The sequence below is a fragment of the Lygodium microphyllum genome, chromosome 1 (assembly GCF_053477565.2).
Source record: "Lygodium microphyllum isolate KBCC chromosome 1, Lygodium_microphyllum_v1.1.10, whole genome shotgun sequence".
Lineage (NCBI taxonomy): Eukaryota > Viridiplantae > Streptophyta > Polypodiopsida > Schizaeales > Lygodiaceae > Lygodium > Lygodium microphyllum.
Window position 1 is genome coordinate 119,875,208 of NC_141135.1, and position 14,464 is coordinate 119,889,671.

General features: G+C 39.1%; 1 protein-coding gene across 1 annotated transcript; it reads left to right on the forward strand.

Moving 5' to 3' along the window:
* Positions 1–9,095: 9,095 nt before the first annotated feature.
* Positions 9,096–12,214, forward strand: LOC148041604 (pentatricopeptide repeat-containing protein At2g33680-like). Its single transcript, XM_087692023.1, has 2 exons — positions 9,096–9,208; positions 9,313–12,214. The coding sequence occupies exons 1-2, from the start codon at positions 9,096–9,098 to the stop codon at positions 12,212–12,214; spliced, it is 3,015 nt and encodes a 1,004-aa protein (XP_087548149.1).
* The last annotated feature ends 2,250 nt before the right edge of the window (positions 12,215–14,464 follow it).

Sequence of the window (14,464 nt, forward strand, 5' to 3'; positions counted from 1 at the left end):
AATATTAGTTAGTTTTTACCTTAGTTAGTCTTTAGTTAGTAATCTTACTAACTTATTAATTAACTAACTAACTTTTGAACTAACCAACTAACTTTTATTGTGTGGAAATATTACAGTATGTGATCTCCCTCTAAGGAGTAGGAGAGGGCAAACGTTGGACTGTGTCCTATTACAAATGCAAGATCGATATTAGAGTTTAGTGTAGTGTGTCCCTTAGACGCTCCTAGTAGCGAGGTTGTGTGGGGTGTCGTGTATCTTAGAGGTCCGTCTAATGCTAGAGAGTTAGTATTGGGCATGCTTTTTGTCCTAATAGGTGGTGCATTTTTTGGGAGCTGCATGTAAGTGGTGATTTTTGAATCTTGGTTGTATAAGGGATCTGTTAACCTTATTCTATAATAATCGAAAGCTGCCTTGAAGTGGTGGATGTTAAAATTGGTTGATTAAAATTACGGTAATTAGCATGGCGCGATCGATCCAAGAAATCCTCCTAACCCAAAAGATACTTTGTCCATTCTAAATGGTTTAGTGGGATTTTTAGTTAGACACCAATTACTTTATTTTTTTTAGTTAGGCATGTGATCGATTACTTTATTCTTAGCCTCGAAAGTGACACCATGCTTGAGTTTCGATCGTTATGGGAAAGTACCCACAGAGTAATTTTGAGTAATAATCCATGGGAGTTAGAGGAAAGATAAGGGAGAAAAAGTGAGGCTAGGAAGGCACAGTCACCTATGATCCTCAATAATGGTAAGTGTTTAGAGGAAAAGGCTGTGATACCATTGATTGGAGTAACACATGCCTATGAGCAAGATATACATCTGATCCTAGGGCCTAGTGTAGTTGGGTACCAAAGTGCAATTTTGCAGTCCATAAAGCATTGGACGATATCTACATATGTGGAAAACCCCTATCAGAGAGAAAGGTTCTATTAGGACCTACCTCTGATTCTAGGGAAACGATAGCAAATAAGGGTAGAATTATTAAAACACCATCAATAGGCAACGGAGTAGACTCCTTATTGCGTAGCATAGGACACCCTAGACCACTCTGTGAGTTGGTAGAAAGGGATGGCAAGGATAATATTAACCTCCCTACACCAATAAAGGTGGAAATGGAAGAGGTTGAAGGCCCTAAGACACTGGAGTTAGGTCACGATTATGAAGATTTTAATGACCCCATTCTGATCCCAAGAAAAAGGTACAAATTCCCTCCTCCTTATAGGGATCTCCCAATATTTCATGGGTTGGTAAATGAGGACTCGATGTTGCACTTAAAAGAATACGGCCTAACTTGCCTTGCAAGTGGGTATGATGATATACATTGGATGCTCGTATTCTCAAGTACCCTAAAGGGAGAGGCTAGAAAATGGTATTGGAGCCTCCCAAGAGGGTTGATTAAATCATTCGAGAAATCTTGGGATACGTGCCTTAAACACACGGGTTTCTATGAATAAGTGTTTTTTTTCTTTGTTTAATGAAAGATAATTAAAGGAAATGATTGATGATGATTGATCTTGGTTGGATATGCTCAATTATCTCTGAAATAAAAGAAAAAACTAGGAATTTTGATGACATAATAAATTTTCCTCAAAACACGCAAAATCCCCAAAGTGTGGTTTTTGAAGAAATCATAAAAATTGGGGGTTTTAGTGAGTGTTTTGAGTTTCCATGGAATAAAAATGAATATAAAAATGGAGTTGAGCATTTTTTATCAATGAGAGCTTACAATTATTTTTTTAATTTTTGAATAAATAAATAGGAAAAAAATAGAAAAATTAAGTTTTTCACGGTAAATAAATAAGAAAAAATATGATTAATATTTTTGATGTGTGACAAGGTTGAGGAATGAGGATTAAGCCTCAACTTGTCCTTGTTTGTATGTTTTAGAGCATTTTTATCGCTTTCCAGATGAAGAATGACACAAAAATAAACCCTACATCTATGCAACGTTGCACAACGGTTAGGGGGAGAGAGCATTTGTGAGTGTGTTTAGTTACTAGAAATACATTAAATTCTGATTCATTTGGTTTATGCATAGCATATAGGCCAAAAAATAATTTAAGTTTAAGGAGACTAGTAGCACAAGGAAACTTGGTGCTAGTCTCTAGCAATGCCACAATAATGTTGTCGAAGGGTTTTCGAAAGCAAAGTCGCGACCACAGAGGACCTTGACTAATTTCAGGATAGAAGATCAATCAAGCGAAATCACGATTCAATTTGAAAGAAGGTCACCTCAATTTCAGATAATGGTCCTATAATCAACTTGTTCAACATCAACAGCTTCAGCTTCATAAAGGAAACAAATCTGATTTATAAACTGGCTGCTCAAAACTTGAAGTCCTTCACGTCCCTTCTTGCTATTTCAGAAAGAAACACTCTACAGGTTGTTTGCTGATCAGTACTGTATAGAAAACACCGAGATAATCTGTATGTTTAAGACTAGACTCTTGCTATACACATCGCAACAAGTATGGGCAATGTGATCCTACAGAAGTAAAGCCTCAGTTGCAATCCCACTCTAACTCAGAGTGAGAAAGAGTCCTTGAAAATAACCAAGGAGTAAGCATTCTGCTGAAAAATGTAGAACACAATTATATGGCACTAAACAACCAACCCATTAGTACTCACGATCCTCCACAATCAACCAGTTTAAGCATGAAAGCTGCCCCAGTCCCATTACAGCCAAATCTTGGCAATCCTTATCTTTGCATCGAAGAAGTGAACTCAACATATCACTCTGTTTGGTTAAAACTTGCAACATCTCCTTAAAAGCAGTTTGTACATGGACCATAGCAAATGAGCCTGCTTCAACATTAACACCAGGCCGTGAAGCATTAGTTGAGGTACTAGTTTAGATACCACATCTGCAGGAATAGCGAAGCCTACTCTAGCAGAAGTTCCTATTCTTATGAAAATGGCCATGTTAATGCCAAATAGCCTTCCTTCAGAGTCCAACAAAGGTCCACCATTGTTTCCAGGATTGATAGCAGCATCTGTTTGAATGCTCCTCTCAATGACAACACCAGTTTAGCTGTAGATATCTCTGTTCAACCCCTCATCCACTGCAATTCCCTCTAATTTTCTTTGGCTTCCTTCCTCTTCCTAGCATTCAATCCTCTTCCCCTGTTTCATAGCAGGTACAGAAACAGACTCCACCCAATCAGTCCTCCTCTATCCTTATCCATAAAGGTCGCTTCAGATTCCCCATATCTTGCACCATAGTATCAGTTTTCATATCCAAAAGGCTTTTAACTGGAAATTGATCATTGGTTTCAATAGCAACATTGCTGTCCATCAGCTTCATCTTTAGAATCGTTGCTCTCAAACAATTTACATTTCTGTGCCGGGTAGTTATAGCTTACTGCCTCTTTAAGCTAGATTTTCCCTCAACTGGAGTTTGCTGCCTCTTTAAGGGGATACTCTCCTTGCTTGCATCTTCACCTAACAATCTGAAATGACTTGGACCCACTTCAAAATCAGTGATACTCTTCTCACTGTTGTTCTTATACGTGTTCTCATAATCACTACCAGTCTCTTGGTTACTGCATTCAGATTCCTCCACACCACTCTCATCAAGATCATCAAAGTCCTTGTCTAAATTTCTTTCTGTTGCAAGGCCCTTGTAAGAGATCCATGAGGACTCCAGAGAAGATCCTTCGTTTATAGCAGAAATGACCTCTGTACTGAATTAGATTCTTCCTTCCAGCTGGTATGTGGACAAAAATATTTACGAGTGCCAAGATGACTAATGATGCAATGTCTGGAAACCACAATTCTCCATGCGCTTAACATGTTGCGTCTGAGGCGAAGTTGTCAAGAGGAAGTGTCTTGCATAGCGACGGCTAACAAAGTCCCTATAGACCTGCTATGTTTCAAAGGCTTTCAGAAAACCCATGTATTCATGGTTCTTGAGCTTGATGATGACATCACGAATCCCATAGCCACCCAAGCAGACTGCATTGATAAAAATAATCAATGCCAAGATAAAAACTATCATTGACGCTCTTCCGAAGAACGCAAAAACTCTATGAAGCACATACTGAGCCCAGAAACCTGCTGTAGCATTTACTGCAACTAGATAGACAGCAAAAAGCACTGAAAATCCATGGAGCAAATAATATTCAATCACTGACGCTGAAGAGGAGAAAAGCATGACAAAAATAACTGTCGCCCTTGCCACTTGGGGTGCAACTCCTAACTCCCGAAATCCCTCTTGTTTCCGTTTTTCTTCATTGCTTTTTCTTTCGGCTCCTCTATTCCTGCCCCATCATATACAACCAAGGTACCACTATTGTAGATGCCTAGAGAAGATATAGCAGCAGAAAAAGCTGACTGTGATGGTAACATGTGGGCAAATTGGAGGTGGGATTTACCACTCCATCAACATCAAAGAAGAGAGCACCTGGAATATGAGAAACCTTGTATTCTTGAAAAGATCCCTTTTCTCATTTGGCATGTACCAAGATGCATTCAACAGCTTTCACAAATTGAAGCCTAAAATTATTTCCTTCATGACGTAGGAGACCTCTTATGAACCCTTCATTAAAACTTTGATGAAGCTTTCATGAGGTAAAGTTTACTTGCCTGCCAGCATAATGGACAACTCTCACAACAGTATATGATTTACTGAGAGTTTCTAACAACAAATCATAGACTGGCAGTTTGTGGCAATCCTTCTCTCTAGTATACTGCCCACACATAACAAAAATGCAAACATAACAACTAAGTATGTACAAAGTAACAAATGTCACACACACAAGTTTTTGGTGGATTCGACACCTCAGGATGCGCAGCAGTACGACAATGTGTAGGTTGAAAATCATTAAAGTATTGTTTTGCACACCACGTGGCTGATTTCTAATCATAAAATGGTTTCGCAAAATGGTCATATACTTCTACATTTTGCATGCCACATGGTACAAAACTTGGATGCATAGCACTTGATTGCCTAATAAATGACCAACGTGGAGTGTGTGAGGATTCCTTGGCTATAGGATAGATGAGCGGTTCCTTGGGGTAAGTTTAGTGAGGAAATATCAACTCTTGGATTGTTCAATATACAAAAGAGTGGAGCTTGTATGTTTTTTCTTGATGTTGGAGCAGTGCATCAAGGGGCCAATCCCCAAGATGTAGGAGAGCTGTAGTGGGGCCGCAACACTCAACTGAGAGGTTGCCTCCTATGTATGTGATACATGGTATATTATACCAATGTGTATGGGATATACCTCTGAGGAGTAGGGGAGGGCAAACGTTGGACTATGTCCTATTACAAACACAAGATCGATATTAGAGTTTAGTGTAGAGTGTCCCTTACATGCTCTTGGCCACCGCGAGGCCGTATGGGGTGTCTTGTGTGTCTTAGAGCGCCAATGTTGGGCCCGTTTTTGGTCCCGATAGATGTTCTTGCTCCTTCTAAGTGGGATGCCACTAGGAAGAAAGCATGATCATATTGGCATGATTGGCTAATGCAAGATTTATCATTGTGAATAGTTTGAAAAAGGTGCAAAATGTGGAATCAAGATGCAAAAAGTACTCCAACAATGACTTTCATGCTTGGTGGATAAGTCTTTGGACATTTTATAGATTGAATACCATTGACATGATTTCTTCAATGCAGCTTGTGGAGAGGGTTGATATTCACACATTCAATATGGGGGAATTCAGTATAGGTTAGAAAAGGCATCCTCTTATAGGGACAAGTTAGCAACTATCTTGTTCAAAGGATTGAGATGTTGTGTTGATTAGGGAATCTATAGGTGGAGATGAAGTGGTCATCAAAGTAGCAGGCATAGATAAATCTTTTTCTTGAGTAAGAGCACTACATGAAGGTTTTGTGGGGGGACTTGGTTATTAGTAGACATTATGTAGTTAATTGGTTTGTTTGGTTTATGGGACATCATTGAAGCTGTTGTAGTGGTTGATGTACGAGCAATGACCATGTGTGTAGCCATGGATAAATTTTTTGACTCTCTGAAAATGTTGATCCATCTTGGCCAACATGAATGTGGCCCAATTAAACTTGGCTCCCTCAAGGATCCAAACAAACGTAGTAAAAAGCTCCTTTGATAGACATTTGGAAGCAGGCTTTTCGGACATGAATCTATCTTGGAGGAAATGACATAGTTGCTTCCACACCGGAGAGGAGATATGAGCAAGAGAAACCCCAGATTTTGTAATGACTTTGGTAAACATCAAAGGGGTAGATGTCTCCTTCTGAAGAAGTGAAAGGATCACCTCGACGGTCAATTAACTGAATGCCAATGGGTACAAAGGAAGCTGAAAGAGGCAGACATAACACTTCACTGATATTGGTAGTGGATAGGCAGAAGTGAAACTAGATTGTTTTTTGTATGACACTAGGAAAGAGTAGTAGAGCTTGTTATCCATTGGTGGAAACTTAAGCGCTATAAATGAACGAAGACCAACACGGTAAATACAATTCGCCTCCAAGAGAAGGAAATAGTCGTGCACCAATGCTGGATCACAATCGAGGAAGTAGAGGAAGATGCCATTTAGACTACACAGGATATCCACACACATACAACCAAGAAAAATAGGAAAATTCCTACAAAACCCAAACAAGCCATGGCTAAGAAAAATACCAAGAAAAAGAATTAAAAGAATAAATAGGATCGGACCAGACTTCCCTAAGTAATCCACATCCTACGGAAAAAATTTGGCATGACCTACGCACTCATGCGACATAAAGCTTCATGAGATGTAGACAATCACGCACCCTGAAACCTCGTAATCAAGCACTCAAAAAGAATAAAAAGTTAAACATATCGTATCCCAAACACTGACTAGACTCAAAACAGAATCATAGATTCGGACCATTAGAATAAACACAGACAAATATGATTGACATCTCTAATTAAGAAATCCCAATCCTCATCAATGTTGGCGTATACCTAAGGTATGGTGAAGTGAGCGGGTGAAAACTACACGATTCATTTTATTAGATGATCAATTAAGCTCGATTTATTATTAAATTAATCTGTTAATGCATGGTGAGTTGTTTGCATAGCCCAACCCCACTCATTTTGACTTGACTGGACTAGGGATATCTACTAATGTAATTTATTTTTGGAAATTACATAATCTTTGGCACAAAGCGCATGCATGCACGTGACTTTGGGGGGGTTCATTTTTAATTACAAAGATTAATTGTGTCTGTAACGTGTGTGTGCATGCATTGTGGATTAATTTTAGAAAATTAGGTGGGTTATTGTGCCAAAGTGTTCATGCAACGATGGGGGTTCCTTTTACAATTAACGGTCGATACAAAAGTAGAAAAGTACATTTTCTTAATTTGGCCAGTGCAACTGTCGAGTGATTTTTATTTACAATTACTTGTGTGCTAATGTGCATATGAAGGAGGGAAAGAGGAAAACTTGACGGCCTATGGCCACCTGCAAGGTCTGAAGCGCACAAGTCCTCATCAAAGCAATCTATAGAACAAAAAAAGTCACGAGTGAAAACAACAAGGCGACTAGGTAATAGTCGGTCTCTTATAAAGTAAGAAAAAGCTAATTACTAATACCATGAAAAAATAAAAAGATAAGGAACATGACAAAATTGGAAAATGGGTGTATCATGTGTTGGTTGATTGTATGATTTTTTTTTTCCGTGTAAGGGCTATATGATGTTTGTGATTTTTTTTAGTTTTTTTATTTATTGTGGGTGGTGTTGGGTTTAGAAAAAAGACAATTTTCAATGTCCTATCACATTTGGAAAGAATGTAATAGGAAACATTTGGATGGGTCTTATGTTGGGAGTTGCCGGCCATTTGTTTGTTGGTTTTTTTTTATTTTTAAAAAAAATTAAAGGGTGATTTGGATTTTATGTTTGGTTGTGTGTGATGGGAGGTGGTCATTTTGTTTTGGTCTAAATTGAGTTGGTTTGTTTGTTTTTTGTGTTCTGAAAAAAAAGTGTTAATGTGGGGTGGGAAGTTTAAAGTGTAGATGGGTTTTTTTTTTCTTTTAAAATTAGCTTTGTTGGCGTTTAAAAAAAAGGGTTGTGATTTTTGTTTTTGTTTGGTTTAGTTTGTGGCATTTTTAATTATATTTTTATTTTTTGTTTATTTTTTAATTTACATTTTTTGGTAATTTGTAAAAACCAAAAGGCAATCCAAAGATTGAAAATATTAAAAATAATTATATTTAAATTTCAAAAATTTTGACAGTACCTTATGCATTGGCTAGTATGATATATGCTATGGTTGCCACTTATCCAAACATTTCTTATGCTGTGGTAATGGTTAGCAAGTTTATGGTAAACTTGGAAAAAAAATTTAGGAGGGAGTGAAAAGTATCATGAGGTACTTGAATGTTACCACAACTATATGTATATACTTTGGAAGGTTTGTAGTGTTTCATTAGGTATGTAGATACTAATTTTCTAGGAAATGTTAAACTAAAGAAAGTATATTGCAATCAGTAATGAATGAAGCTACATGGCTCACTTATCTAATGGGAGATTTAGGTATTATAGAAAAGGTATCCATTTTGCATTGTGATAGTTAGAAGGCCATCTAATTGGGACAAAATCCTCTCATTCATACAAAAACAAATCACATTGACGTGAATTATGGCTTCATTTGGGGAGATTCTTGAATACAAACACATTAACCTTGTCAAGGTCCATATAGATGATAACCTTGTAGATCTTCTCAAACAAAGAGTTTATCTTTCGAGTGCTTTGCACATTTAGGAGTATTGATAGGCATTGGATGCTATCTTCACTCTTCATGAAGAAGAGATTTGAATTGGACTTTGTTGTAATGATGTTGGAGCTGTCAGTGGTAGAATACTTGAGCATAAGAATATTAGTGGCTAGGTAGCAAAACATGCTTAATGTGGGTTACCAAGGCAAATAATATCCGTTAGAGCTCTTACCACATGGTTCCAAAACCTAGCTTCTCCAAAACTGGCCATTGTAAAATTGATGCCAAAAACCATGTTCATATTCGTATCATGAATGTTTTTGCTAGGAACAATCTATATTTCCTTTTGTGTGTTAACTTGGCTATGATTTGCTAAATCTTACGTCCCAATGTTTTGGCGATTCGATTGTAGGGAGCATTCAACATCGTTAATGGTGGCCACTAATGATTGGGCGATCTCCTTTGTGCATTCAACATTTGCTACTAATGATTGGGCCATCTCCTTCGTGCCTTCAACATTTGTTACTCAGTCGAAAGAGGAAAAGTATGAAAACTAGGTTTAGGTAACCTCCTTGGTGCATGCAACGTATGTGAGTGTGTATCAAAAGAGGAAACGTTTGAAAATCAGGCATAGTTTTCTCCTTGAAGCTGCAGAGAAGAAAGCATTGAAATTGAAGAAGGAAACATTGTGACTGACGGTACAGTTTGTGTGCGGAGGCCGCCTTCTGCTGTATGTCGATCATCAACTGCGACTGGCGAGAGGGGGCGTGCATCTGTGCTGCTCCTCTGTGGTGCTCGAACTCGCCTTTCATGTCGCACGAGAGATATGCAGGCCAGGCTGCCTGCAGCAGTGAGAGAGGACCTGATTGCCACGCTCCAGAAATGCAGAGAGAAGAAGGACCACTGCGAGGCAAATCGTTTGCTCGCATTCTTGCGCCAGCGGGGCCTCGATTCGCACCCTGTCCTCGGCAACTACCTCGTTCCCATGCTCGTCGACTGCGGGAGCTTACCCGAGGCTTGCCGCATCTTCTCACAGCTGCCTCGCCCCAACGAGCATTCCTGGACAACCCTCATTTCAGGGTACATCGATCGCGGGGATCTGCGACCTGGCTTCGACCTCTACCACCAGATGCAGCAGGCTGAATCTGTTCAACCTTCCAGGTATACTTATTTGGCTCTGCTCAGTGCCTATGCTAAGTTTGAAGATGCACAATGCTGCCGTGAATTACATGCTGAAGTGGTACTCCGGGGTTTGGAGACAGACCTTTATATCGGCAGCACACTGGTGAACATGTACGCCAAACAGGGCTGCCTCAAAGAAGCACGCCTCCTGTTTGACAGGCTGTTGGCTCGAGATGTTGTCTTGTGGAATGCTCTCATTACAGGATATGTTGAACTTGGATTTGATAAGGAGGCATTGAGTTGCTTCCGGCAAATGCAAATGGAAGGTGTGTCTGCTGATGCAGTCACATTTATTTCCAACTTGAAAGCTTGTGGCGCCTTAGCATCTATAGATACAGGTCAAGAATTACACACCGAAATAACGCAGAAAGGATTTGACAGTGATCTCTTTGTAGGCAACACATTGGTGGACATGTACACCAAATGCAACTCATTTGTGGAAGCACGACAGCTGTTCAAATGGTTACCTGTTCGAGATACGTCTTCATGGAATAATCTGATTGCAGGATATATTGAGCAGGGGCTTCATACAGAATCGAGGGACTGCTTCCTGGAAATGCAACAAGAAGGTGTCTCTGCAGATGCCATCACATTCATTTGCAGCTTAAAAGTCTGTGGCTCGATAAAGGATTCCGAAACAGGCACAAAACTGCATACTGATATAACTTCAAGAGGGTTTGAAGGAGAGACTTGTATGGGCAATGCATTGATAGATATGTACAGTAAATGCAGTCTACTGGTTGAAGCAAAGCACATATTGAGTGTATTACCTTTCCGAGATGTAGTTTCATGGAATGCACTAATTGCAGGATATGCAGAGCACAGACTTTTTGAGGATTTGCTGAACTGTTTCCAACAAATGCAGCTGGACTCTGTATCTCCTGATTATGTTACCTTTGTTTGCTGCTTGAAAGCTTCTTTAAAAAAAGGTGCTTCAGAAACAGGTCAACAATTACACATTGATATTACCAAAAGAGGATTGGAAAGAGAGCTTTATGTAGGCAATGCTCTTATAGATATGTACGGTGTGTATAAGTTATTTGCTGATGCACAGAAAGTGTTCACTAGCCTTTCAGTGAAAGATGCAGTCTCATGGAACTCATTGATCACAGGATATGCTCAACACAGTCAAGATGGAGAAGTCCTGAGCTGTTTTCAGCAAATGCAGCTGGAGGGTGTATGTCCCATTTCTGTTACATTTCTTTGCAGTTTGAAATCCTGTGGTACAACAAAAGCCTTAGAAACAGGCAAACTTATACATTGTGAAGTAACCAAGAAGGGATTGGAGAGACAGCTATATGTCGGCAATACACTTATGAATATGTACATCAAGTGTGGCTCACTCAGAGAAGCACGCTATGTTTTTGATTGTGGGCTGATTGTGAGAGATGGTGTCTCATGGAATACACTGATCGCAGGGTATAATGAGCATGGGCCTGATACAGAAGTGCTCGATTGTCTCAAACAGATGCAACTGGAAGGTGTCTCTGTTGATGCTGTCACATATCTGCAGTGCTTGAAAGCATGTGGGACAACTGGAGCCTTGGAAATAGGCCGAGCAATCCATGCTGAGATAAGAAAATCTGCAATAGGTGGTCTTTTTGTGGGCAACACGTTGATTGATATGTATGGTCGATGTGGTTCCATTGCAGAAGGTCAAGAGGTATTTGACAAGATGCCTGATCGCAATGTGGTATCATGGAATGCATTAATAAGGATGTATGGTGAGAACAATGAAGGTAAGATGGCAACACAGTGTTTTGAGGATATGCAAGGGCAAGGTGTTAAACCGGACGTTTTGACGTTTTCCTGTGTTCTTGCTGCATGCAGCCATGCCAGCTTGGTGACTAAGGGCCAGGAGTACTTCAAGATGATGAGAAAACATGAAGTTGAACCAATGTTGAACCAGTATGCTTGCATGGTTGATCTTTTTGCCAGATCAGGACATGTGTATGAGGCAGAGAGATTTATTGCAGCCATGCATTGTCCTCCATCTAGTGAAATCTTAATGGCTCTTCTCACCGCGTGCAAGATTTATGGGGAAGTGGAAGTAGGACAGAAATGCTTTCAGCAACTGGTGGAGATGAATCAAGAAGATGCATCTGCATATTTACTGCTAGCAGATATGTATGTTTGCGCTGGCAGGCAGGATGACGCTGACAGAATACAAGAGTTGCGGATTGATGTGAGGGCCAAAGAGAAGCTTGCTACCACATCAATGGAACTGCATGGTCACCTGCATACATTTTTTGTGGGTGGCAATCAAAGTGTGAACATGCAAACAGTAGTAGAGGTTCTAGGTGTGAGCATGAAAGGTGAAGGCTATGTGCCAAATCTGGAATTTTCCTCCAAGTACATATCTCTTTAAGGAGAACTAGTCTTGTGTGTTGAGCTTTTGTAATGGTTGTTATTGTTATGATGGACAGACAATTGCAAGGATAGGGAAAGGTGTGTTGGAGAACTTGCTTGAGCTTGCCAAAACTGAAATTTACTCTTGATGCTGATGTTTCTTGCTGATATTAATGCATGTGGCATTACTATGAACAAAAGGAATGTGAACGGTTAGATCAGTTGGCCAAAATGAATGGAAAAGGAATAGGTTTTTATGAATGTACAGCACATAAAGGTATGTGAATTGTAAAATTACAGATGACAGCAAATAAAATCTAGGCAAAGAATAGAGAGTATGCATCAAACAAGAGGATTGCAATTTTTGTATTGCAAGCAAAGTGATACAATGATGGCTTTGTCCACTTATGCACTTGCACTGTGAAGCTTAGATGGCGAGCTAGATAGAATCTAGGTGAAGAGATTAAGACAAATTGAATGAATTTGATTGGGTGAGTGGATGATGATGGTTTTGAGAGGGCCTCCTTTTTATATCATGTGAAGGTAATCGCTCAGCTTGATCGAGATAGGCATGCCATATTATCAATTGTTGGAACGGGGGGCAGGTTGCAATGGCGATACACTCTAGTTGTCACATCTTAGCATGATTGGCTTTGCATCTTGCACTTCATTGCTCTATGGGATCCCCCAAGTTTAATCTCATGACTTTATATGTAAGAAAACAAATTGCCTTCTACTTGGCCTAGGTAGAAGGCAATGCCAGTGTTGGTTGCTTCTTGCTAATGCAAGGGAAAAGTCTTAAATTCAAAGAGAATAACTATAAGTTTGATTTGTTGGAATTTGTCTCTTGTTTAGTTTGAGTCAATTACCAAGAATAGTGGAGCGCTAGATGATAGTCTATATTGGAGAGTGATCTTCTATGTTTTCCGTGGATTTATGTGACGTGGTAAGACCTTGATTGGAGAGTTATGTTGTGTTCTCCATGGGTTTGTGTAATTGGATGGTTATACCCTTTGAGCATATATAAGAGGCATTAGTGAGAGTTTTGAGGTCACTTTTTGGCCTTTTAGTGGTAGGAGAGAAAGTGCGCTCCACCAATGAGAAGGCCTTTGTTACATATTTAAGAAAAAATCATTTTGGTATTTAAAAAAATAGTTTTGATATTTTTAGAATTGTTAGTTTTATTGCAATGGCTTGAGTAATTTTTACTTTCCAGTAGTGAAGTGGATTAATTATCAGTTTTGTTGAGATGGGTTAGAGTGATTGTCATTTTCCAATAATAATGTTGTCATTGCACTTTAGTTTTCTTTTATTGAGGCGAAAAAAGGTGGTTGAATTCTCTTGTTTGAAATCTCTTAGTATTTATTTTATCCTTTCTTTCCTTCACTTGATAGTCATGGGAGTTTCTTTGTTTTCTTTTCACTCCATTGCACATTTTCCATAAAGGCGTTTGCTCGGTGTTGAAGACCCAATGTTTCCATTGAACCCATAGTCATTTATATGCTTTATGTGTAAGATAGGTGGGTTCTTTTAACTCTAACAAAGGGAAGTTGGATAATCAAGCAGTAAAAAAAGCAGAAGAGATCCTTATTATATTGGAAGGGTAAGGTAACAGATTTCAGGCTTGATGGCTTAAAGAGGACAATTAAAGAAGTGCATATGTAGCATGTTTTCATGCATTAGGAGCTTTATCTTGAGCCCAATGCCTCCAATCTCTACATAGACCCAATTATTAGTGTAATTTGGTTATGTTTACTTTTTGGTATGAATTCAATAAGACTACTTAATGTTAATAGACTTGTATCCATCAAGCCTTGAGGAGTGGCAGCCAGTAGAAGGAGTGGTGTATGTTCTAGATGTCATTCATGCCTCCGTTGGTAAAGAGCTTTATAAGGGAAGAACCAAAGCGGTATTGATCGAGAGCGGCATATTCTTTTATGATCATTTTTATGTACATCCCTTCAATGAGCAATGGAAAACCTTGTCTAGTCTTTCTCTTACAAATTTTAAGAGAAGAGAGTGGTTGCTAGTAGATTCAAGGATAAGTAAGAGTTACTGGTGTAAAATTTTTCACAAGGTGCCAAAATGTCTGAAGCCCAACATTTCAACTAAGCAAAGAAAATCAATCTACTTATATACATATAGCCATTTTTGTGGACTTTTTCTTTAGCACTGAAGTTCGGACCTTAAAAACTATGTTCCTAGTGAAGTGCTCAAATGCAGATAGCATCTTAGAATCGCAAGTTGGGATACAAAAGTACAAGGTGGA

Bases quoted from the DNA above. Each gene is read 5' to 3' on its own strand.
- LOC148041604 (XM_087692023.1), top strand. From the start codon at position 9,096: ATGGTGGCCACTAATGATTGGGCGATCTCCTTTGTGCATTCAACATTT. The intron at 9,209-9,312 runs GTATGAAAACTA...TTCTCCTTGAAG, and splicing joins ACTCAGTCGAAAGAGGAAAA to CTGCAGAGAAGAAAGCATTG.